The sequence below is a fragment of the Myotis yumanensis genome, unplaced genomic scaffold, assembly GCF_028538775.1.
Source record: "Myotis yumanensis isolate MYYU_CA2020_CCGP unplaced genomic scaffold, mMyoYum1.0.hap1 SCAF_11, whole genome shotgun sequence".
NCBI lineage: Eukaryota > Metazoa > Chordata > Mammalia > Chiroptera > Vespertilionidae > Myotis > Myotis yumanensis.
In genome coordinates, this window is record NW_027223762.1 from 40,379,808 (window position 1) to 40,405,704 (window position 25,897).

Sequence of the window (25,897 nt, forward strand, 5' to 3'; positions counted from 1 at the left end):
CCCAGCCATATTATTTGGAATTTTTCACACTTTGTGTACTTGACTTGAAATCCTGGCAATTTCTCTCCTTCTATATATTGACATAAACATCAGTTGGCACCCCTTTGCTATTTACAAAAAAAAGCAAACACTCAGATAGCTGTAAATGTTGTATTTATGTTTTACTACTGAATCTCAAAATTAGTTGGGGTTTTTGGAAAGAATTTAATTTGTCTTCTGAGGTGAAACCAGAGGCCGTATTTCTTTGAAAAGATGCAACCAGTGGGCTGATGCTTAAACATCGATGCCTCCACAGATGGAAATCCCAAGGATGCCCAGGAGGCCAGCCTTTACGCAGCCATGAGCACCGGCATCATCTGAAAAGGGGGAACATTTTTGAAGAAAGAGGATTAAGAAATACATTATTGGAATACAGCAAATCAGAGCCTTTTGTAAATGTCTTGACAGGGGGTTGTACACGTAATTTCATGTTACCCAAGATTTTAGCTATACACGTACTGCAAAGGATAATAATATCCTAGCTTAAATAGACGGACAATTCCTGGAAGAGATGTCTGGCTCCATTCAATTGAAGCTCTGCATTAATGCCATTCTATGTGTCTTTACTTACAAAAGCTAATGACCTTACTAAAAGAAAAATGTCTTAACTAATTTTTTTTTCTGGGCAGTAGAAATGTATTGAATGCTAATTCTTTTCATCTTTATCTACCTCCCACAACTCTGGGGAATTTGTGTTGTTGTGTGCAACATCTGTGGCCCAGCCTCTTTGGCTCTGGCCTCTCTTCCGTATTTAGAAACTATGTATAAAAATACCAGTAAAGCCCAGCGACCCATGAACTAAGAGATCACCAGTTCAATTCCTGGTCAGGGCACATGCCTCAGGTTTTCCTTGACACCAGGAATCTTTTTTTTATTCCATTCTCTGTGTTAACTGGTCAACTTCTCCACCAGATTATATGTTTCTTGGGGGCGGAGTTTTATCCATTTCTGTATCTCTCCTAACATTTAGCACAATGTCCACATGTGGTCAGTATTTAATTCCCAAAGCAAACCAGATTGAATCATGTTTTATATTTGTATTTCACACAACACCTAGCAAAGTGTTGGCACATTAGAGGTTTCAGAAAATATTGGGTGAAGGAATAATTTATTTGTACTCACGTGGCTTTTCAACCACTTCTGCCTTGTACAAGGGGAGGTGTTTGCAGAGCTGCTCGATGGGTGACCCGAAAAAGTACCATTTCATGTCTGTGAACCAAGACTGCAGCGGGTTGTACTTGACCCAGGTGTATTCGGTGGAGGACATGGTCTTCAGAGCCTAGATCAGTATAATAAATTGGGACTGGATAAAAATACATCGACATAATCAGGTGTACCTCATTCTCAATTGTGACTTTTTTTTTCTTTCAGGTTATTAAGTAGAAGGTGGTCAGGAATCTCAAGACATCTTCTCTTCCTGACCACTTGGTCTTCAGAGAATCCTCATTATTACCAATATTATTTTGCTGGTGATGACAATGAAACCCAGAGAGGGTGATGCCTATGCCCAAGGTGGCACAAATGGGAGGGAGAATTAAACCCCAGATGTCCAGCTTCATAATGTTTTTTATAATTCTCACTATACTATATTGTTTCTTTGCATGTTGTGTCATTGAATATTATAACTTCACTCCTTTTCTTTGCCCTTCACTCTTTCTTAGATCCCTGCTCTGAAAAGAGAAGCTGTGCAGTCCTTTCTACAGAAACAATGGGATTTACTATAAGTTCTTGTATTGGGGACTCTATGGTAGAAATCAAGCTAAGAGATGTACTCCTGCATCAAAAACAATAAATGTGAAAATACTCAAATAAGTGCATAGTAATAAGATATAAAATTATGATCCCTTACCCTCTTCATTTCTCCATAGTCACCAGTTTTCCTGGCTCAAGAACATGGAATATTTAAGGCCACTCCAGAATTACCTTCCTCTCATAGATGAACCGTTTGAGTTGGTCCAGAGCAGGGATGGCGTCATGGTTCATCTTCATGACGTAGCAGGCTCTTCGGGAGAGAATCCTGGATGCGATGTAACCCTGAGGCAGCAAGAGCACAGTTACTGCCCCTCCCAATTCCCTGGATTCTGAACTTGGTGAGAACGATGTGTGGACCTTGAGAAAACCTTGAACATGCACAGTGAGTGCACATGACTGATTTTTTAATCTGCAATAAATCCTATCCATTCAACTTCTTTGACATAGTATTTTTATTTCTTCACTTGTCATCTCTACCTCTGAAAAGTGGGTCACATGATTTGTTATGGAATGAGGGTCTACAGTTTGCAATTTGAAAGATTGAGAAGCAGCAGCTCTCTGTCTCTACTGATTTTGGGCAGCCTCCCCTTGATTTGGAGTACATACAATATTCTTTAGAACTGAGCTTTCCAATATGTTAGTTATTAGGCACATGTAGCTCTTTAAATTTAAATTCAATAAAATTGAAAATGTACGTCCTCTGTCACACTTTTACCCAGGCACAGAGCTGTACACTGTGGATATAGGTAGATTGTTGTCTTCAAGGGCTCCATAGCCACAAGGGCCAGCTGCTTCCCTTTTGGGAAATGCGGATGTAGAACATTTCCACCATTGCAGAAAGTTCCATTGGACAGAAACTGGTCTAGAAACTCTCCTTAACATGCCCATACCCACCCTCATTCCCCCATACACACTTGATTCATCTATTCTTCCCTTCTCCACCACCTTCTCTCCATCTTTTCTCCACCTCTAACCCAAGCTAGCTGGGTAAGGATGGGTTGGAAGAAGTTGGAATTGGAAGAGCAATGGAGGGCAAGGACCTTGGAGCCAGAAGGAACCTAAGGGCATCCAATCTTCATCTAGAGTGGTACGCTTCAGAGTTCCAAATAGTTATACAGCCCAGAAGACTGTATGTAACATCAACCCTTCTGCTTCCTATTTTTCAATTCTCACACATTTTCAGTTCCTAAAATTCAAAAATAGACTGAGACCAATGGTGATGATCATGGAAGAGGCTTACATCCTCACCACTTCATTTTTTAAAGACACTTTTGGGATTTTCTTGACATCTGCTTGAAAACAATTTCAGTAGAACTTCCTTTTAGCTCATGTTTTTCAAAGACTCTATACTTTCAAATGTGTCCTGGAACTCCCAATACCAATGGGGAGAAAACATGTGAGGATGCTTGTACAAGACAAGAAGAAAAATGTATCCAGACATCCAGTGAGATGGACGACAACCTGCCCATATCCACAGTGCATAGCATTGTGCCTGAGTAAAAGCAAACTCGTAGTTACAGTGAACAACCAGGAAATAAGCAAATAATACACGGAAAAAGGACAGAATATGTTTTCTGAGCAGATTTCTGAGATTTTTTGTTAATGAGAGTAACTAAAACTTGGAAATAGTTCGGTGTTTTAATTAGCATACAGAAGAAGCATGCTTACAGAAGAAGCATGATTTATTGTGTAGCCTACATGCAGAGTTAAACGTGTATAGTTGTTCTGGATTTCTGGTCATTTGTGACTGTTTCATGATCACTCTTTTTCTGAACAATTTTTTGTATGAGAAACCCCAATTCATTCATTTATTTATTCGATAAATATGTTTTTAGAGTCTGAGTGCTATGCGTTGCTTTGGGCTTTGTCCATTCTTTCTGAGCCTGTAGCGAGACAGTATCATCATGCTTTCAATTTCCACCTGAAAAGGTCAAGTAAAGGTGTATGTTTCCTCTGTCATTTTTTTGTCTCAGAAATGATTTTATCTGTTTGTTCATCAATAGCTTGATTATTTAAAAGGAAAAGCAGAAGTAAGGACATGCTGATGGACTCGCAGGATAGATTATAGGATTCAAATAATATAAACATTCCCTTGCAGCTTACATGTTTATAGTCAAAAACGGTGGTAGAGGAGCACGACCCGGCATGGATGTTAACGATGGCAGTGTTTTTTTCATTGTCAATTGTCATTGTCTCCTGAATATTGCCACCATTGTTGTTTGGGCTGATGATGTTAAAAACCTAGATTGGTCACAAAGACAAAATGGGTTTTCTATAAATCACATGCATTTGAAAGAATCCCTCCCAGCAAAATAGAGCCTTATATCTGCTATGAACAAGCAGTTGAAGCCTAAAACCTCTCCACTGGGAACCCAGACCAAAAGCACATGTTAAAATAAGAATGTAAAACTCTTTCTCATAGTGGACAATTGTAAGGAAGAAACAATGATATCACAAGAGAGTTGAGATTGACCACATTTTAAAGCAATGGTTTACATTTTTTAAGCTATTGCCATTGGAAAGAAATATTCAATCTCATTGTTTCCATTACTGGTTATTTCTGGGATTCTATCCCAGATAGGTCATATGGACTCTCTACTGTCCTTCAGATTATCTTGTATCTTCCTTTTCCTCTCCCAACATCTCCAAACTAGAAAGTTCGTCATGAATCAACTCACCTCGAACCCATGAGACTGTGTTCCAAAGATGGCCAGCACCACCAGAAATAACACCTGAAAAACAGACCAGTCACTTTCATTCCCAATAAGGTAATCATTGAAGATCGAGACATGAGAGGACACTGGACAGGACAAGCATAAATATCTCAGAAAATATAACCTAGAGACACTGGTGTGTGGTCATGGATGGTCAATAGTCCAAAGTATAAAACACACACACATTCACTTGGTTGACAGGTATTTATTGAATTTTTTGTCACCCAGTTCCCAGCCCTTTCTAACATCAAAACCTGATACAAAGCATGTGTTCTTATGCCAGGAAGAACTTAGGGCAGAGGAGCAGTGAGAAATGACTGATTTTACTATGGGAATGCCCTGGTGTGGTTCATTCTGGCTTTGGATTGCAAGAGGTCAATTTGTGTCCTCTGGAGAGAGAGAGAGAGAGAGAGAGAGAGAGAGAGAGAGAGAGAGAGAAAGAAAGAAAGAAAGAAAGAAAGAAAGAAAGAAAGAAAGAAAGAAAGAAAGAAAGAAAGAAAGGGAAGGAAAACGGACCTAGCCCATTTGGCTCAGCGGATAGTTCCTGGACTGAAGGGTCCCGGGTTTGTTTCTGGTCAAAGGCATGTATCTCGGTTGCAGGCTCAGACCCCAGCTCAGGTTGGGGTGCATGTGGGAGGCAACCAATCAATGTGTCTCTCTCACATGGATATTTCACTCTCTCTGTCTCTCCCCTTCCCTTCCAATCTCTCTGAAAATCTATGGAAAAATATCCTCGGGTGAGAATTAACCAAAAAAAAAAAAAAAAAGGAAATGAGAGAGTAAAACACGTTAAACATGGATTCATGGGCAATAGACACAATGGGTTTTTAAAGGAAAATATGAAAATAAGATGCTTGGGGGCATGGCTAACTTTTCAGGCTGACATCAAGGAAAACCCTCTTATTCTCCCACAACCTATGCCTTAGTGTTACTATCAGAGAAAGGTTAGGCTACAGGCTATGTAACTGACACTGAGGCAGTTCCGACACTTAGCTGTAGTTGTGTAAAAGTCTAATCCAATTCTCTGATCCTGGTTTTGTGCTGTCTCTTCTGACTTCACAGTGCACCGCACTATCATTGAAAACTGCTGCTGGAGGGCATCTGCTAGAAGGCTGGTATTTTTAAGAACTGTCAGTGGGACTTTTCTACTGCCCCTTCTATATTGCCAATAACATTTCTCTCCTGATGGCTGGGGGTGGAGTGTCTGACAAAGACCTGTATGCAGATATCCCACCCACTGATCTGCATAGGGACACATCTTCTCTGACTCCAGGCTGGTTCTAGTAACCTCTGACACTCCTATGTATTCTATTAATGAGGCGTGAACAGGTGGGTGGAGGACTGACCACCTTAGTGGTATGATTAGAGAGGGCTCAGGAAGTGCCCCCTGCCTCCAAATAACCACCCACTCAACACTGTGATTAGTATACCACAGCGATAGGTCTGTGCTTCCCGTTAGGTCTCCTCTTGGAAAATCAAGAGGCTCCTGGGAGAGGAAACTCTTTAAGTTGACAGTCTTTAACACCTTGTGGGGAGGTACTTATCATTTTGCTTTCTCCCGTGGCTTCTAAATGAGAATAAAGGATAGAGACGGGAGCAAGGAATTCTGATATAGAACAGAACATAGTCCACTGGCCATGGAGCACTGTAGTGAGGAACTATGGGAGATTGGGGCTGGACTGAGATCAGTTGGAGGGGTAGAGGGGGTCATGACAGGGATGCTTTGCCAGGATTCTCTTGTAAGTGGGGCCTAAGATGGGTACATTTCTAGCCTAAATCCCAAGTTCAATGGTTTGGGAAAATCACATTTCTCCATGTCTCAGTCTTCTCATCTGTAGAATGGGGTAATACTCAACTCAGAGTTGTTGAAGTAACTAGATTAAATTATTCATGTGATATGTTTAGCATAGGGCCTAGTATATACTTGGAAATAACTTCTGCTATTATTATTGTTGTTAATATTTTTAATGTTATTATTTTAAATCACCACTTCTCTTTTAGATAGTAAATGAAGTTATCCTGAAATGCTTCTATTCCCTCCAAAGCTCATAATAAGAATTATTATCAAAAATCTTCCACATTAAAATTCTCTAGGTATTTCCAAAACTTTTTCTTTGTATTTTCAGTAAACATTTCAAAATAAAGACAATAAACAAATAAATATTTGACTTAATATTCAACACTATTCCTAAAAAAGACATCATTAATTCAATCCCAGAAGCTTATCTAAGAACCCTGAAATCTAAGGCATATTGGATACAAACATTCTTTGCAGGCAGCCACCACACAAGTATAAAGAAGCATAAACAAATACTTACAAGGGTTTTCATTTTGTCGGAAGGGAAGAAGGTGCTGGAACAAGTGAGTCTGCCTGGAGCAGCTCCTACCCTTTATATTGGTTTCAAGGTGTGGAAATCTCTTTCCAGATCGATCACTGTGGAAAAAGCTGTGTCATATCTGACACACCCCAGCAAACTCCTTTATCGAGATTGAGACCCAACCACATAACCTGATATCAGTGAAGTTCATTAGTCAGTAGTGAAAATTCACCACTTGGTCACTCTGTAAATATTCCCAGCTTATCTGCTCTACGTTGCACATGAGAGTTCAATTTCCACCCTTTAAAAACATTGCGAGATGCTTGTTTTACACAGACATCTTAACATAGAAGGGCATATTCTTAATATTGTCCCCCCCCCCCCCGCCCCACCTTGAAGTAAAGTCCTCCCTTAAGATCTGAGTTGGGGTTCCCACTCAGTGATTATTCGTCCCTACCCTGCTTCTTGAATTCCTCCACCCAAGGAGTGGACATGAGACTAGAGGCAAGAACAGTGGCTGGGGGCCTCTTTTGAGAACAAACAAACTTATGACTTTCTTTCTCTTCCCCTTTAGAGTTGGTATCAATTTTCAGAGACTCATGAAGAACAGGGCTCAGAGATGTCTCTGCCCAATTACTAGGGTTAACCAAATTTTTACATTAAGCTTTGGCCAAGACACTGTGAAACTGTGATTTATATATCTCTAGTTGTCTTGAGGAGCATTGAGAAATTCTAAAATTGAAAGAAAAAGAGAAAATAAAGTTTAATTTGTATAACTTTTATAATGCCACAATCAGAAAAGGCTATCTAGTGTTAGGGTGGGATCATGAACTCAGAAGGTGGGGGAATACAAAAACAAACAAAAAATTGAAAATTTGTTAAATATTGAAAATCACTACAGTAAGCAAAGAATAACATAGTAAGCATAAATGATGTCCTTGATCTACAGCTACAGTGACTTCCTAATTAGCAGGATTTTTTAATAGGGCTTTTAAAAAACAGATATTTGGGCAATTTGGGGCTGACCTAGTTCACTGGAATCCTGCTATACTGGTCTGTTCAGCTGTGGTGGATGTAAAATGTGCTGCTTAAAAAATTCATTTTATTTTATTTTAGAGATAGAGAGGAAGAGAGAGAGAGAAACATGGATTTGTTGTTACACTTATTTATGCGTTCATTGGTTGATTCTTGTATGTAACCTGATGGGAAAATGCTCTAAACCAGTAGTTCTCAATCTTCCTAATGTTGTGACCCTTTAATACAGTTCCTCATGTTGTGGTGACCCCCAATTTCATTGTTACAAATTGAACATAATTAAAGCATAGTGATTAATCACAAAATAATATGTAATTATATATGTGCTTTCTGATGGTCTTAGGCAACCCCTGTGAAAGGGTCATTTGACCCCCAAAGGGGTCACGACCCACAGGTTGAGAACCGCTGCTCTAAACAATTGTGCTACTGACCTGTGTGCTGCTTTTATTTTTTTTTAGCTTTCTGAGATAGCAGTAGCAAGAAGGATAACAATTTTGTAGTATATCTGCCACTTTTCTCCCAGGTCTGGCTCCCAAAGCTCCCCAAAGCAAGCCACAACCATACTAGTAGACATGAGAGCAGATAGAGGTATTACGGTCTACCCCAGTGATGGCGAACCTTTTGAGCTCGGCGTGTCAGCATTTTGAAAAACCCTAACTTAACTCTGGTGCTGTGTCACATATAGAAATGTTTTGATATTTGCAACCATAGTAAAACAAAGACATATTTTTGATATTTATTTTATATATTTAAATGCCATTTAACAAAGAAAAATCAACCAAAAAAATGAGTTCGCGTGTCACCTCTGACACACGTGTCATAGGTTCACCATCACTGCTCTACCCTTTACTTTGTCCTATCCCCAGGAGTTCTGAGTCTATAGGCTTGATAATGATATAGTTAGCATTTATGAAGCACTTGACATGTTCTAGCACTTTCCAAGCACTTTGCTTCATTTGATCTCATAACAACCCACTAAGCTACCTTCTGTCCATGTTCCATTTTACATACAGGAAAACTAAGGAGCAGGGAAGTAACTCCTCAGCATTATGCTTCCAGGGGCAGGAGGGAATCTGAGCCCAATCTGACTTCACAGTCCACACTTGTAACTACCAGTACTACACGCCTGTTAGTTGCTGGGTGAGTGTAACTTCTTGCCTTACTGAGATGGAGGCATTAGGATGGAGGCTTCTGCCTCCATATGTTTCCTTTTTATAAAAAAAAAAAAAATTTCGTCATTTTTCATTTTTCAATTATAGTTGACATACAATATTATATTAGTTTCAGGTATACACCTCGACATTTAATAACTTACTAAGTGATCATCCAGTTAAATCTTGGATCCATCTGGCACCATAGATAGTTATTAGAATACTATTGACTATATTTCCTATGCTGCACTTTACATTCCCATGACTATTCTGTAACTACCGAGTTGTACTTGTTAATCCCTTCACATTTTTCACCCATCCCTTCCACCCCCCTCCCAGAAAAGAATGTTTTTTGGCCACAAGATTGGTTTCGAAAAATCAGGCCTACCCACAACTTGATGGTGAAAACTTAAAAAAAAAATTTTTTTTATTAATTTCAGAGAGGAAGGGAGAGGGAGAAAAAGATAAAAACATCAATGATAAGAGAGAAGCATTGATCAGCTTCCTGCTGCATGGGATCGAGCCCACAACTTGGGCATGTGCCCTGATCAAAAATTGAACTGTTTCATAGGTCGATGCTCAACCACTGAGCCATGCCAGCTGGGCAACAGTGAAAATTTTTAAATAGGGGGAATGAGACACTGTGTTTGTAAGAGTTGTTATAAGTGAAATTCATGGCTAAGCTGCTCACTCCCCACTGAGGGGATGCAATTGCTGACATGGAAGGGCCTCATGCTATACCCACACCTTGGATACTCTGACGTAGCAGTTCTGAGAAGGGGCACAGGCCTGTGGACTTTTAAAGCTCCATGTTGTTCTGATTGAAAGAGCTGTTTCAAATCCTGTTCAAACCTCTTGTGAGGAAAATAAGACTCAAACAGGTTAAAAAATGGGGGTAGGTGTGGGGTGGAGGGGGTCAATAAAAAAAAAAGGACATAAAATTTTAAAGAAAAAAGCAAACAAACAAAAGGTTAAAAAAAAAAAACATAGCCAAGGTCCATGCATAGTTAGTGGCAAAAATAAGACTTTTTCTTGCTATTCTATTGTTCAAAAAATAGAAAATTCCTTGGGTTGTTGCCTTTCTATACATAAGTTTAAGCCAATGTGTGTCTTTCTCTCCAATATATACATATATCAGTTACCTTTTCTATTATAAGACCTAAATCCTCTACTTTCGCAATCTCTCTCTTGCTCGCTTTCTCCATCCCTATTCTCTCCCGTTTCCTTTCTTTCTATCTCACAATTTACTTCTGCAACTCTTTTTTTTTTTTTGCAGGGATTTACATTACATCATATGCCATAATATATCAGACTCAACATGTCTAAAGTAAAGAATAGTGCATTCTTTTCCCCAAAGCTGATCTTTTTTTGGACACTGTTATTTCTGTTGATAATTTCTCTGGGTCTCCAGGCTCATTTTGAAGTTATCCTTGATTCTTCTGCCATTTTTCCTCTGTAATGACTCTATAATTTGGGTCTTTCTCTCCAATACATCAGCCCATACTCCATTCCTTGTCATCACCACCACATTCTGTCCCTGTCACGATGATTTTAATTAGAATAATTGACACTAGCTGTCGTAACAAACAACACTTACATCTCAGCCATTTGACTAAATAAACTTTTATTTCTCACTCACATAAAGTCTAAGACAGATGACTTCATGGTGGGTGGCTCTCTTCCAAGTGATGACTTATGGATTCCACCTTCTTCCTTAGGCAGCTTCCCCATCTTGAATCTGTAGCTTCATGGTATCCTGACATCATGAAACTGGCAGATGGGAGTTTAGATAAACAGTGTGAGAAGACACATCTGCTTTTAACTTCTTCAGACTGAAAATGACCACATCTGTTCATCATCCGTTGATAAAGACGGTCACATCGCCATATCTAGATGTGAGGGGAATAAAGCTTAGCTCTATGCCAAGAAGACAAAGCCTGTCTGTGCCAAAAGACCAAAATTGTACTTCCTGCTTCCAGGCTGTCCATTGTTTCATCCTCAACATCACTATTAATTCATGGTTCAAAAGCACCACTTTGCCTACATTGCTCTTGTGCTCAAAACTTTTTAAAATTCTCCATCAACTCTAGGACACAGTGGTTGACTCTTAGCTTGGCTTTTAACTCACTCTATAGTCGTCTTCCAAACTAATCTCCCCAACTGATATGAGTGAGGAAATATTCTAAATAAAGGAAAGAAGATGTGAACATAGAGGTAGAAAAAGGTTCATGTGCTCAATTGCCATAAAAAGACACTCAAATTATTTGACTATACTTTTTCTGTCCTTTCCCTCCATATCCTAAACTCCCCACTTTTTATCATGTTATTTTCCTTTCACGCTACCTTTATCCATTTTGTCTTTCTTCCTCCTCTCCTTCTTACTTTCATTTCCCTTCTTCCTTCTATTCTTCGTGGCTTCCTACCTTATGAAAATCATGGGAAGAATATTCTGAAAGCCTGTCTGGTGTTGCTCAGTGGTTGAACGTCAACCTATGAGCCAGGAGGTCACGGTTTGATTCCAGGTCAGGCATATGCCCAAGTTGTGGGCTCAAACCTCAGTAGGGGGTGTGCAAGAGGCAGCCAATCAATAATTATCTCTAATCATTGATATTTCTATCTCTCTCTCCCTCTCCCTTCCTCTCTGAAATTAATAAAAATATATTTTAAAAAGAATATTCTGAAAGAGACAGAAGGATGAACTAGACCAAATGAAACTGCTCTCAGAGGGTTTGCTATCATAAAATACAAATAACTGTTAAGCTATCAAAATATAGTAACTGTTAAGTATCAGAGGAGAGGCACAAGTTGAATGTTATGATAATCCAAAGTACACATATTAGCCACATCTATTGATGACAAACAAAAACATTTATATTCTTCATCGTTTTCTACATTATATAAATAATCACTTCTTTTCTTTAGTGACCCTAAATTCACATATTTTCAATTTACAAAAAGTTTTTACAAATCCACAGGAAGCTAATGAGCAAATATAATTTTTTAAAGGGCACAGAACATGATTAGAGGAAGAGAAAGCACTAACAAGAAATGGTGAAGAGTTGAAGTTCCAGAAACATCCTACCTGGACTTGAATTCCAACTTCTCTAATTTCTCTTGTGGAAGGAAGCATTGCAAAGTGCCCTCTCAAAGCATCCTCATGAACACTGATGGCTCACATACATAAAATACCTAGAACTACCACAGAGTAAGCTCCCAATAAAGTTTATCTAATATTATTATCATGTTATTATAGGTAAAACATTTGAACCTCATAAGTTATTAGAGAATTGCAAATTCAAAAAAACATTATTAAATTAAATTTAAATGAAACTAAGATATCTGGAAATTCCCTAATTATTTGGACATTTTTTTAAAACCACTTCTAACCCTGTTGGGTGGCTCATTTGGTTGGAGCATCGTCCCTTACACCAAAAGGTTGTGGGTTTGACTCCTGGTCAGGGCACTTGCCTAGGATGCTTGTTTAATCCCTGGCTGGGTTGAGTTCAGGAGGCAATCAGTTGATGTTTCTCTCACACTGATGTGTTTGTTTGCTTTTCTCTCTCTCCCCCTTCCTCTCTCTCTAAAAATCAATGAAAACATATACTCATGTGAGAATTAGAGAAGAAGAAAAAAAAAGAAACCCTAAAACAAATATCAAATTAAACCCAAAGCAAGCACAAAGCAATGATAAAGAGCAGAAATCAATGAAATTGGATAGAGAGGCATTACATCATGATAAAGGGGTCAATTCTCCAGGAGATATAATAATCCTTAATATACACGCACCTAACAACAGAGTATCATAAAAACATGAGGCAAAACTAACAGAACTGCAATTAGAAATAGAGACCTACTATTCTGGCTGGATACTTCACTATTCCTGTCCAGTAATTGGTAGATCAAAAAGCCATAAAATCAATATGAATATAGTTGAACTAAAGAATACCATCAATCAATTGGATCTAACTGACGTAGAATACTTCATTCAGCAACAACAGAACATGGAACAAGCTCATGTGGAACATTCACCAAGCTAGACCACATCCTAGGCCATAAAACATATCTTAACAACTTAAAATAATAGAAATATAATAGAAATCCAGGTATGTTCTCAGCCCACAATTGAATTAAATTATATATCAATAACAGAAAAATAACTGGAAAATCCCAAAATATTAGGAGACAAAATAATACACTTCTGCATAATATGTGGATCAAAGAAGTCTCAAAAGAAATGAAAAGGAAATATACTAAAAAGTTGTTAACAGTGATTATTTTTGCATAGTAAAATAATGTGTCACTCATTTTTTTTCTTTTTTTTATCCTCATCTGATGATATTTATTAGTTTGAGAGAGAGAGAGAGAGAGAGAGAGAGAGAGATCAATGAGAGAGAGAAACATCAATTGATTACCTCCTGTATCTACCCTGACTAGGATGGAACCCAAAAACTTTTGGTGTATGGGACAACACTCCAACCAACTGAGCCACCCAGCTATCATTTTTTCTTGACAATTTTTCAAGCTTTTTATAAATTTCTATGAGCTGCTTTCCTGATCAGCTGACATAAAGGACTTGGATAGAATGGCAAACATTTTGAACAGTGGCTAAAAGGAAGAGGGGAGAACATCACTACAGACAAGAAAAGCTGATACTATTGCAGGTGCAAGGAGGATATTTTTTAGTTTAAATTCTTTTCTTTTTCACATCCTATTCAATAATAGAGTGGAAATTGTATAACCTCTTCTAGATTTGGGGAAAATGGCCAAAATTAGTAGAATCTATTTTGTACCTGTATTTCAGTTGAGCTCATCCTTGATTGAGCCCTAATCATGTGACAGTAACTATGTTAGACACAAGGAATATGAGTTCTGTCACAGAAGACTTATAGCATAATAGATGTATAAGATGTCCATCACACATCATCTGTATATACCTTCAACCTATTTTAAGGTGAATCATAAAATTTTAAACAATAAATGGTGTCTACATTTCTTAAATATACATATGTGTTTAGGTATCTCCTTTTGTGCATGCCTTATATTCCTTTATGAAGAGACCAAATCAATTTTAAAGGTGTGTCAATTACCAAAAAGAAATCAAGTGATTGCTTTTCTAGAGGAACACCCATGGACAACAACTAAAATATTAATTTACTGGGAGGAGCTCAAGGGTGTTGTACACACCACACAGCTTTGAGAAAGAGAAAAGGTTCTCAGACACGCAGGGATACACCTAAGCACAAAGGCCAGGGAGAAAGGGAAGTTTCAAGTGGTTATTGGTGAGAATTAAATCCATATACTATCTCAAGCTCAGTGTGTAGCAAGTTGTAGTTTCTTGATAAGTGAAATAATTCTGACTCAATTTGTCTCTATCTAATTGTAATTAACTGAGATATTTCAGAACCATAAAGGTGAATCTGAGAGAGTTAAGAATGTTATAAGCTGGTCTCCTCACAGCCACTGAACCCCAAGTTCACACCACCTGGCCTCACCCTGTGACTCATCATGCAGGTGTATGTGTTAAACCTTGACACTTTCTGCATCTGCACCCAGGCCCCATCAGTGGAGGTAGAGGGTCTATGCAGGGAGATGGGGAGAGGCAGAAGGTGGGATCACTCATGAGCCACAGCTCCCAAGTCCCAGTGTATGCGATATTGTCTCATCAGACTTGACTTACAAAACACAAATTCAAAAATAAAATTATTAAGAATTTCAAGATGGCACCAGCAAAGCACTGAATTCAAGCATGAGTCTCTCTTCTAAGCACAAGCCCTGTGAAGACACTGGCCATGTGATCATGAAGCTAGCCTGTTTCAGATGTAGATTTCAGGACTCTGGAGTATGAGTACTGGCTGTTTTACATCTTTGACTCTTCTGTAGCACTTGTGCTTAACTGGGGCATCGCATTTGCTGGAGCCTGGTGGCTTGCTGCTAATTAAAAAATTAACCTGGAAGCTCAAAATTCCCTGAGGCCCCTCTGAGAATCCAATATCCTTATCGCAGTATTTTGCCCTTTCCAGGAGTGGCTGCCATTGTTGAAGAAATACACCTTAATCATGAGTGCTTTTGCACCATCTTCTCTAACCTGCTTCGCAATGAACACTAAACAAGGAATAAGTGCTCTTGTTTCTGAATGAGCTGTGAGAACATTATAAAGCAACATATTGCTATTGCTTTGTGATTATTGTTTCTCATATTTTCTCCACCTCCTTTTCAGAATGGACGTACTCAGTCAGGCTTGATTGTTTAACATTCTGTTTATCTCTACTTTCATATATTTTATATAAGTGAAGTCATCACTCAGGAGACCTTCTTTTAGCAAGACTTTTCCAGTTTGGTTGCCTTGGGATGGGGGAGGATCCAAAAAGTTTGGCAAATGCAATTGGGCAGATAGACAAGCAGCAACAGAAAGGCAGCATTGTCTATATTTTGGATGACAGTGGTCCCGGAGGAACTAGAGAAAGGAGAGGGCTCTGCAATGCACAGGAAAGAGCTTGTTCCACTTGGCTGATATTTGATCATTTCTCTCCCATACAAAAACAATAATGTACTAGGCATGGGTTTTCTGGAATTAGAAGCTTTCTAGCAATAGTTATTAAAATGTTCATATACATGTTCCTATTGCTATTCTTTTGGACATCATTGATACAAGTACATCACTGCCATAACCTCTGGGAGCTGTAGCCATAGGATGTAACTGTAATTGGAGTCTTAACTACAGGCTAATAAACCAAGATGACTGGCCGAGACAAAAATTTCCCCTGAGATGGCAAAATGTATTCACACTTCACAATGAACCACCTGACTTGAGACCATCCAAAGGGTCTTCACACTGATGCAGAGGATGCTCAGGAAAACAAAAATAAAGGCAAAGAGACTGACTCAGAATCTCTGCCTGAACGGGCTTCTACACTGAAGCAAATTAATTAGAGTCCTGAATATCAGAAACAGCAAAGAATGAAATGGAAGACGAGATTTACTAAGGGCCTCATAACTGACTGCAAAGCCAGCCCATTACCATGTCTACACAGGAGAGGGATATTGAATAAGGTTATTTAATGATGATAAAGTGCCCTGCACAGAGATATTCCCTTCCATTTAGAGAAAAGTCTGAAAGCGCTAAAGGCCTTCCAGATCTACAGCATGAACATAATATATGTGGGCTGTATTCCATTTGTTCCACACTAAGGGAGTTCCCACCCAGTTCGACATGACAGGGTGTGGGGAAAGTGAGGCCTTGGGTGTGTGTGCTGGGAGATAAAATGACCATAGGGTTCTTGGCATGGCCCCACATCAAGCTCTGTGAGCAGGGCAGGCTCTATTGACTCATTGGGGCCACACCACCTCCTGGGACTCCCTTAATGCATCATTCTAGCCAATATAGGTCAGCACCTCTCCCACTGGCTCCAAAACTCATAAATAAATATAGTTCATTTTTTTTTTTTTTTTTTTTTTTTTTTAAATATATTTTATTGATTTTTTTGCAGGGAGGAAGGGAGAGAGATAGAGAGTCAGAAACATCGATGAGAGAGAAACATCGACCAGCTGCCTCCTGCACATCTCCTACTGGGGATGTGCCCGCAACCCAGGTACATGCCCTTGACCGGAATCGAACCTGGGACCTTTCAGTCCGCAGGCCGACGCTCTATCCACTGAGCCAAACCGGTTTCGGCAATATAGTTCATTTTTATTGTCTAGCGTAAGCATCTCTTTTATGCAATTATATTTTTTTAAATATATTCTTATTGATTTCAGAAAGGAAGGGAAAGAGAGATAAAAAAAAAATCAATGATGAGAGAGAACCATCGATCGGGTGCCTTCTACATACACTCCCATTGGGACCAGGAATCGAACTGGTGACCTCTTGCTTCCTGGGTCAAGGCTCAACCACTGAGCCACACCCGGATGGGCTGCAATTACAATTTTTAAAGCCGGGCCTATCGAGCATCATATATGTGCCAGCATATTCTAAGTTCTATGGAGGTGATAAAAACAAACATGGATATATTCGGTCTTTCTCCTATGGGACAAGAAGCATATTAAATATACTCTCAGTGTGAGAGCAAGCAAGGGACTTGCTCATGCTTCCTTCATACTTTTGGCCTTGGATGAGAGACAAGGGTGGAGGTAAGAGCTGACTATCCACCTTACCCCCACTCACCCTCACACACTCACAAACACACATCATACATGTGCAACACAAAGAACAGAGGAAGATGCCCTGACCAGTTTGGCTCAATGGAAAGAGTGTCGGCCTGCGGACTGAAGAGTCCCAGGTTCGATTCCGGTCAAGGGCATGTACCTTGGTTGCGGGCACATCCCCAGTAGGGGGTGTGCAAGAGGCAGCTGATTGATGTTTCTCTCTCATGGATGTTTCTAACTCTCTCTCCCTCTCCCTTCCTTTCTGTAAAAAAATCAATAAAATATATTTTTTAAAAAATTAACAGAGGAAGAGGGTCTTCTGATTTTTGGAGCCACTAAAGTAACAATATTGTATACAGAAGGAATTTTTTTCTCTTTGACCCATAGAGGGTAAAAAAGACTTACTGAATGAAGAAAGCACAATAGAATCAAAGTCTCCTGGCTTCTAGTTCCAATCAGTAGTTCCCCAAATGGATTTTCAAATCCAGGGTGCATCCTCAGAAGTAGCACATGGACCCCCAGGGATGTTAATGTGTGTTGAAAAAAATAAATTAATAAAAGGGAAAGGAAAAGCAACTGGGATCTATGGAAACTTAAATTGAGGAGAATCTGGATGAAACAGTGTGACATAGATTTCTCCCCTACAGATTTCTTAGTACATTTGATATCTGAACATGCATTGTCGATCTCTAACAGAGGGATTATTCAATCCTGCACTCTGTCTCGCTATTTGTCATGGACCATTCACAGGCCCACTGTAGAAATGTCAACCTCAAGTCCTTGGTAAGATATGACATGCACAAAGTGCTCTAGGTCCTGTGCCCGTGTACTAAAACAACTACTCGTGGCTGAGTGGAAAGGCACCATGCCAAACACTCTTTGACTTTGCAGCCATGTGACAGTTCCCAAAGCAGATGAATACCTCTTCACATGTCTACCTCCCACCCCAGGCTAATTGATCTTTTGCAGCTAAAGAGTGAATTTGAAAGAAGTTTGTGGACAAATTTAAAACATAAATAAAATCTTACCACCCAGGCCAACATTTTGATAGAGCTATTGGTAGTAAATCGAGCTTTATAACCATGTAATCACATGCTGTGGTTACAATCTCTCTATATAAAAGCCTAATATGCAAATTGTCCCCTTGGGAGTTTGACCGGGAGACCAGGAGTTCAATTGCTCGCTATGATGTGCGCTGATCACCAGGGGGCAGCGTGGAACAAAGGAAGACCCTGGCCGGCAGCTGGAAGGCCCCGATCAGCCCTGATGGCTGGCCATGCCTAGGCTCCCTACCCGTGCATGAATTTTGTGCACCGGGCCTCTAGCGCACACATAGAAAGATAATCATGGGCTCAAGAAGGTATCCAAAGCGGAAATTTATAGATCAATGATTAATGAAATAAAGTTTTCCTCTTCAGCAATTTGATTTACCACCTTAAATTTGTAGGAAGAATAGGACAAAAATACAACTTAAATTCACCTCCTGAGCATTTACTTGTTTGTCAGTGACAGTTTCTACTCTTTGTTTTTGATGAACATATTTTTTATTATTTTAACATAATTTTTGTAAAATAAATTATCTATAAGTCAATAAAGGGACAGAAATTTCTTTTATAGCTCCAGGAAAATTGAGAAGCAGTGGTATTGAGCTGGGCCTTGAAAAATGAAAAGCAGTTTACCAATTCAAGAAAGGCAAGAACAGATCTTGTAACCTAGAAACCCATACCTGAAACCTATATGTTCATGTTGACCAATGTCACCCCAATAAATTTAATTAAAAAAAAGAAAGGCAAGGGGTTGGTACTCCAGGGTGAGAGAATGGCATGGAACATCCTGAGTATTCCAAGAATGATGGGAACTCTGCTGTAGCTAGAATGTATTACATGGCGGAGACTGACAGATACAGCTTGGAAGGCTTTGGGAACCTTATTATAAAAGACCCTGGAAGTCATTCCAATGAGTTTGAAGTTTATCTCATAAGCTGTCAGTGAAAGATGCTAAGCATGGCAGAGTCATGCACTGAAATGTAAAAGGTGGCGACAGAGTGATCAATTACATAACTGTTGTAAGAGTCTAGGTGAGAGGAGCTATGGGCAAGGACAGAGTTGAGAGGCATTTCTTTCATTTCTTTCTTACTTTCTTTTTTAAAGCTTGATCTTACTTACTTGTTACTCGTAGAAAAAAACTCACTTTTAACTGGACTCAGAGGTAAAAGCCTAAGTTTCTGGGCAATCTGTTCCTGGTGTTTTTCTTTCTTCTTTTTCTTTTTTATCTTCACTTGAATATATTTTTATTAATGAGAGAGAGAGGAAGAGAGAGAGAGAGAGAACATCGATGTGAACATCAATTGATTGCCTCTCGTAAGTGTCCTGACCAGGGATCGAACCTACAACCTTTTGGTGCACAGGACAATGCTCCACCAATGAGCCACCTGGCCAGGGCTGTTCCTGGCATTTTTCTTCAGTCTCCTTCATTCTCTTGGCAGAAGTTTAGCATACTCGATGGCCTCATCCTTATTTTTCTTAGTATGTTGTTTCTCCAGAACAATATACTCACATTTGTGTTGCAGAGCATTTGGAGTAACGAAACACTGAAGCTTGGGTGCTTTAGGTCTAGGTTTCTTGCCCTCTTTGTTTAGGGGATTTCTCACAACATATTGGTGGATGTCATCTTCTTTAGAGAGATTGAAAAGTTTGCATATTCTGCTAGCTCTTTGGGGCCCCTGGAGACAAAGCACAGTAGTATCAGTGAGACCAGGAATATCTTTTTCCCCCTTTTTTTACAATGACCAAGTTGAGAACACTGAGACTGGCATTCACAATGCAGCCCTGAGAGATTTATGCTCTCTCCAGTCTTCCGTGGTCTATAACAGAGATGCCCCTTACTCAGCAGCAGGAGGACACGGCCATGGATCAAGACACCTGCTTCAAGGGGAAATCTTGTTTGTCATTCCCACTACTGATTCCAACCACATAACCCTTCCATTTTCCATCCAGTGTATTAGCAGCAACTTCTGTGTCCATCCGCTTCTCATAAAAGGTACGAAGTTTGCATGCATCATGCACATCAGTGAGTTTCTGGCAGCTAGTGGCTGGGAAAGAAATGTTCAGCTTCATCCTGAAGCAGCCGTCTGCCTTGGAGGAGCCATGAAAAAGAGCAAAAGGCATTTCTAAGATGAAATGACAAGGTTGAGTAACTAATGGGATGAGGTGGTCAGAAGAATAGGCTGAAGACAGCCCCCAGGTTGCCCAACCAAATGCATGGTACTATCATGGTGAGAGCTCAGGACTGCAGAAAAGGGAGTAAGTTTGGTGGGGTTAGCTAATAGAACATGTTTAGCCTAAGCAAAACTATTACAATGGGTTCAGGTAAAGGTAAGGAGAGGAAGTCATTCTCACATTCTTACAGGAATGAAGTCATTCGCACGTTCACACATGCTCCCTGGAAGGCCCAATGTGTCCACAGTTTCTTATCTGTGATCTTGTTTGACTTTAGGGATTATTCCTTTTCTGAATCTGGAATATCAATATATAAAATACCCACACCCGCACTTCATAAGTTATCATAAATCATATTGAGTTTGTTATGATATCTTCAACTTCAACAAATGATGAGTCAGTTGAACTCCATGTCAAAGTGCCTTGCTAATCAGGTAGATATTCCAAAAGCTTCTTGCTACACTGGATTATGGCATGGATATGAGAAATGAGGGAAGATAAGTCTTTGACTCCACCCAGTCACACCTACTTTGAGTAAAGCCAGTCAAGTACAAATATGAGAGAACTTGTCTGATTCCATGCCTGCCTGTCTCCTCCACTCCATCGCTCTGGTGAAGTCAAGATGAAATTCACAGTGAGTAGAATTTTTCTTTTGAATTTATTACGTTATAATAGGAGACTGTCAACATTTTGAGCTAAGGGCATCTGCTTCTTAGGACAATATCACCATAATGGAAAATTTTGTTTTAAAAATATATGTCTTTTATTTTCACAGAATTGTGATGTTTATAAGCATCTCTACAAGGATAGTTATACTGGGATTAAACAGCTGTCTGAGAATCTTATACCATGCTATCTTTAATAAAATTACCTTCCAGATCTCCAGATTTAAGTCTGGGCGAAGAGCAGGCAGTCCCTAATCCCTAGAAAATGTCTGATCTTTCCCCTCTTTCTTAACTCCCTCTTTTACCAAAACTCCTAAGTATGTTCAGGCGAGATAAAAAGCATCTTATCAAAGCAAATGAGGGAGAGACTTACTGGCACATTCTCTGCTGTCAAATGGATCTCCAAGTCAAAACGGCTCGCCCAGGACCTTGTCCAGACTCATTTATTCATGAAAACACCTGAAGCATGAACTAGTGCAGCATTTCACCTGTGGTTCCAGATAAAGGGCTAGGAGTGCAGCAGGTGGACCACAAAATTCTGCCAAAACAACTGGTGGTATCATGTGTGTTTTATAACAGCATGTATGAGGCTAGAATCAGATGAGTACTCTCATGTTTCAACATACTAAATACTGAAATTTATTACAGCAGACTGCTTCATAATAGAGTATAAAATCATTATCTAGAAATAAGTTCTAGAAACCACAGTTTGTGTTTTTTGTTTTTTTAAAGAGGTCATATCTGGATCTTTCCTAGTTCTGCAATGAACAAGGGATAGAACTTTGGCCAATACAAACTTGGTCAAGTCACTTAAGTAACATCTGAAGCTCAATTTCCTGATCTGTGAAAAGACTGCGTTGTACTATTCCTCTTTAAAATTTCTTTCATCTCTTGACACTTTTTTTTTGAGGCTAATTTTTACTTTCTTCCTAAGCTATCAGGAGAGAAATTAAGCAAATAAAAAAATTACCTTGAATTACCAGTGCAGTTCTCAAACCATTTTGTCCCAAGTAAAGGAAATGAGAATAGGTACTCAGAATCAGGCACCCTGCATAAAACACTGTGTTTTGACAAGCAGTATCATGGACCCCGTGACAAATGACTAACCCAGGTACCTGGGACAGTTACTAACTTCCCTTATGCCAACCACACTTGACAGCCAGGCACTCCATCCTTTGCCTCTCAACACCAGTATTCAAACTGTTTACTAATCTATTGCTTTAAAAATTAAAAAGACTATTTCTGCTATTAGGAAGTCTAGGAAGGAAGGAAGGAAGGAAGGAAGGAAGGAAGGAAGGAAGGAAGGAAGGCATTCATATCAAATAGGGAAAGTAACAAATCATTTTCAGATGTGATTCTCAGAACTTATAACCATTTTCATATCATGCTGTTAATTTTCAATTTTATTTTTTAATATACCAACACTTTATTTTTTTTCACAAGACCTACATTAAAAATTGTAAAACTATATATCACAACATAATAACTAAGTAATTAACCTACAATTCTACATTATCATTGAAACTTTCTATGGTTAAAAATACACAAGGGCAAAGAAGAACAGAGAGCATACCCCACAGAGTAGTAAAATTAGTAAATATTTTCTATGAGCTTGGGTAGAGAAAGAAAGAAGAGGACATCGTCTTGCCATGTGACTGGAGACCAATGTTATTTGTGATTTCAGATTTTCTTTGCTGGACTTCTTGGTGTCCTCCTGGCTCCTGCCCTTGCTGAATATGTAAGTCTCACATTTTAAAGTGTTACCAAAATGTATTTGCAAAAGAAGTGTGATATTAAAGCATTATCAATTTCTCACACATTTCAGAATGTCAACAGCGGCGATAGCAACAACAGTGGTGGAAGTGGACAGCTGTCCGTGAGTGTCAACAATGCACAGAACGTGGCCAATGTTGACAACAATGATGGATTGGACTCCTGGAATATGCTCTTGGATTACAATACTGTAGGTAGCCAACAGGCTATTTCCATTCTTTACAAATACGAAGTTTCTTTTTTAGCTAAAAAAAAAATTGCCTGCTAACCATAAAAAGTAAATTCTAACTGCACATAAGCATAGTTATAAGCAAAAGTGCCTATTTTGCTCACCTAGTTCCACCCCCTACAACTGCTGCTAGTAAGTTTCCCACCATCAGTTAAAATTCAAACCAATGAACAGTAAGTAGGATCCACTATGTTCAAGGGGTTGGTAGGGCTCTAAGACAAATATGAGCATCCTTTTGCTTTGCCTGCAGATACCCTCAGCAATGATCAAAGGCCATCGCTATATTACTGCTGCCAAAGTATAGCCTATCTCATTCTATTTTCAATTTCCTTCTAAAAAATGAGAATTGGCATTTCACTCGTAATTCAAAAGGACCCAGGGAAATGCAAATGATAGTATTAATTGGTAAGGGAAGCAAAAAATACTTGGCTCTAGTTAGAAGACCCAATTGTCCAATTACCAGCTCTGTATTTAACAAACTTTGTACTTTTAAAAAGCCAACTCTTTTTTGGTTTAGTTTTATCATCTGATAAATTAGAAAACTATTTCCTGTCTTACCTGCCTCCTTGAAATGTAAAGATCAAAGGAGATTAAAATGTGATAATATTTTAAAGTTTATTTCAGCAAAACAGACATATGTCATGACTCTTACCACGCTAGAACTTGAAGATAAAGCAACAAGTTAGACACTCAGGTTCTGCCCCCTCAAAGATTTAGTGGTTTATCCTTAGAACTGTTAGCGATAAATAGGATTGCAAAACAGGGTCAGATCCTGCACTCTTATCCCAGTTCAACATGATCTCAGAGTTCCATTTCCCTCTGCTGGCAAAGCGATTTCTGACAAAAAAAAAAAAAAAAAAAAAAAAAAAGCTGCTTGGAGAACATACTCCTCACTACCTACCATCTTCCTAACAGGGCTTTGCTGCAGTCCGAGTTTTTCGCAAGAAGGCATGCATTGTGCACAGAATGAACAAGGGTGTCATGCCCTCTCTTCAAGCCCTTGATGCAATGGTCAAGGAAAAGAAGGTAAAAATAAAAGTCTTTTTTAATTTTGTCCAGGGGACATCTTAGGATCTCCAGAAAAAAATGAGACGGTCACAATCATTTTCTCTTGACCACAGTAGTGTGCAACACAAAAGGGGAAGTGGAATTGATAAGTGCCTGAGAAGCAGCTGCCACCAAGCTCAAAAGCTGTGGCTCGCACCTCCCCCTACAGAGGTTCTCAGAACATCTAACATTTACTGTTAGAGAAACAAAACTCTGCTCACTCCCAGGAGAGCTTCCAGCACTTTTTCAAGGACATTTTTCTGTAAGAATTGAGTTAAGGATATTAGATTTAGAAAAAAAATAGAGGATACACAGTTAAATTTCACGCCAGCTAAATGCCTTGGGACACTTAGAAATTCTGAGATACTCACAGTTGAGATTGGTTCTTCTTCATTTTGATTATGGAAAAATTATAGTTAAGCAATACTGCCTGTTGGTCTTGTACACAATCCTCAATTCAATGAACCACTGGGCTTAGCATTCATTCTCCCTCTTTCTTTTTCCCTGTCTTCTCTATACACAGTTTCAGGGTGAAGGAGCAGGTGGACCACCTCCCAAAGGCCTGACATACTCCATCAACTCCGACAAAGTTGACAACCTGGACAAGTTTGGAAAACCCATCGTTAGCATGTGCAAGGGGGTCCCAACATACATGGCTGAAGAAATTCATGGTGAGTAGCCACCTTACTGTGCATTCCAAATTAGTGCTGGTGGAATTGTCAAACTATTCTCAAGGTGTGTTCCCAGAGAACACCAACTACTCAGAGATGTCAAAGCTAATACTTAGGTAGTGCTTGCTCCCTGCCATGTATTATTGTATGTGACTTAAGTATGTTAACTCATTTGTTCCTGGATGAGGAAACTGAGGCACAGAGATCACAAAACCCTTGCCTGGGTCAATTCTAAGCATTTTGGCTCTCGATTCTGTGCTCTTAAGTGTCCAGAAATACTGCCTTTCAAGGTGAATCTAGAGAGCACTCAAGGCATATTCAAAGAAATACATGAATTACTAGATGAAAGGACAACACTAAGAGAATCTATTGACTTTTCATAGCTGAAGCAATCACTTCATTTCTGAGCATTCAAAGAATAACTTACACAAAAGCAAAGTATCCACCTAGGAACCTAACCTAACAGCAATTTCCCAGATCTTTGAATCAATTGATTTAATGCTGATAGCTAACTAGCTAGATCTTGAAATTGTTGAAAAGCTAGTTTGGAAACTGTGACATCCCCTTTTTCCCCACTCCCTTCCTGCATCCCCACATTCCCAAACATGTCCTTGAAAAGACATTGATGTTGTGTGTTTTTTTCTTTTCTTTTTATCAGGAGCAAGCCTAGGCTTTTCCTTACCACTCTGCTTCAGTACTCCAATACACCCGTATTGGACCATTTCCTTCTGTGGAACTCTAACAGGAAAGTAAAAAAAAAAAAAGGTGCTGTGGGTTTAGTCATCAAAATATTTTATGCAGAAGAATTTGAGTTCTAATGGTTTTTAATCATGTCATTCTGAACTGTTTGATTTCTTTAAGTTTCAATAAAACTATTGAGCACTGAATACAGTTTAACCTAAAATTCCGTATGGTTTCCATTTGTTCAAAAGTGTAATGTCATGGTCACAAGTTGTCAAAATGCATTAGACCCAACTATTAGCCTAAATTCAGGAACCGTCCCTTATTAAGAACCCCTTCAGATGCTTCAGATACTACTACTAACCACAGCTCTGGGAATGGTTCCAAGATCATTTGACTGCTCTGAAGACTGCTCTATAGTGGATGTGCACAGTAACATTTCAGATCAGCAAGGCTAGAAAT

At 39.2% G+C, this 25,897-nt stretch overlaps 2 protein-coding genes and 1 pseudogene across 2 annotated transcripts; 1 reads left to right on the forward strand and 2 right to left on the reverse strand.

Moving 5' to 3' along the window:
• Positions 1–136: 136 nt before the first annotated feature.
• GKN2 (gastrokine 2) lies at positions 137–6,900 on the reverse strand. Its single transcript, XM_070429381.1, has 6 exons — positions 6,824–6,900; positions 4,470–4,523; positions 3,895–4,032; positions 1,963–2,073; positions 1,162–1,318; positions 137–356 (listed from the first exon to the last, which is right to left on the reverse strand). Exons 1-6 carry the CDS (start codon positions 6,833–6,835, stop codon positions 274–276), a joined length of 555 nt encoding a protein of 184 aa, XP_070285482.1. The 5' UTR covers positions 6,836–6,900; the 3' UTR covers positions 137–273.
• Positions 6,901–14,822: 7,922 nt separating this feature from the next.
• Positions 14,823–20,267, reverse strand: LOC139019224 (small ribosomal subunit protein eS6-like; annotated as a pseudogene).
• A 634-nt stretch (positions 20,268–20,901) lies between these two features.
• On the forward strand, positions 20,902–25,658 carry GKN1 (gastrokine 1). Its single transcript, XM_070429382.1, has 6 exons — positions 20,902–21,003; positions 22,719–22,772; positions 22,860–22,997; positions 23,952–24,062; positions 24,607–24,754; positions 25,413–25,658. Exons 1-6 carry the CDS (start codon positions 20,992–20,994, stop codon positions 25,505–25,507), a joined length of 558 nt encoding a protein of 185 aa, XP_070285483.1. The 5' UTR covers positions 20,902–20,991; the 3' UTR covers positions 25,508–25,658.
• Positions 25,659–25,897: the final 239 nt, after the last annotated feature.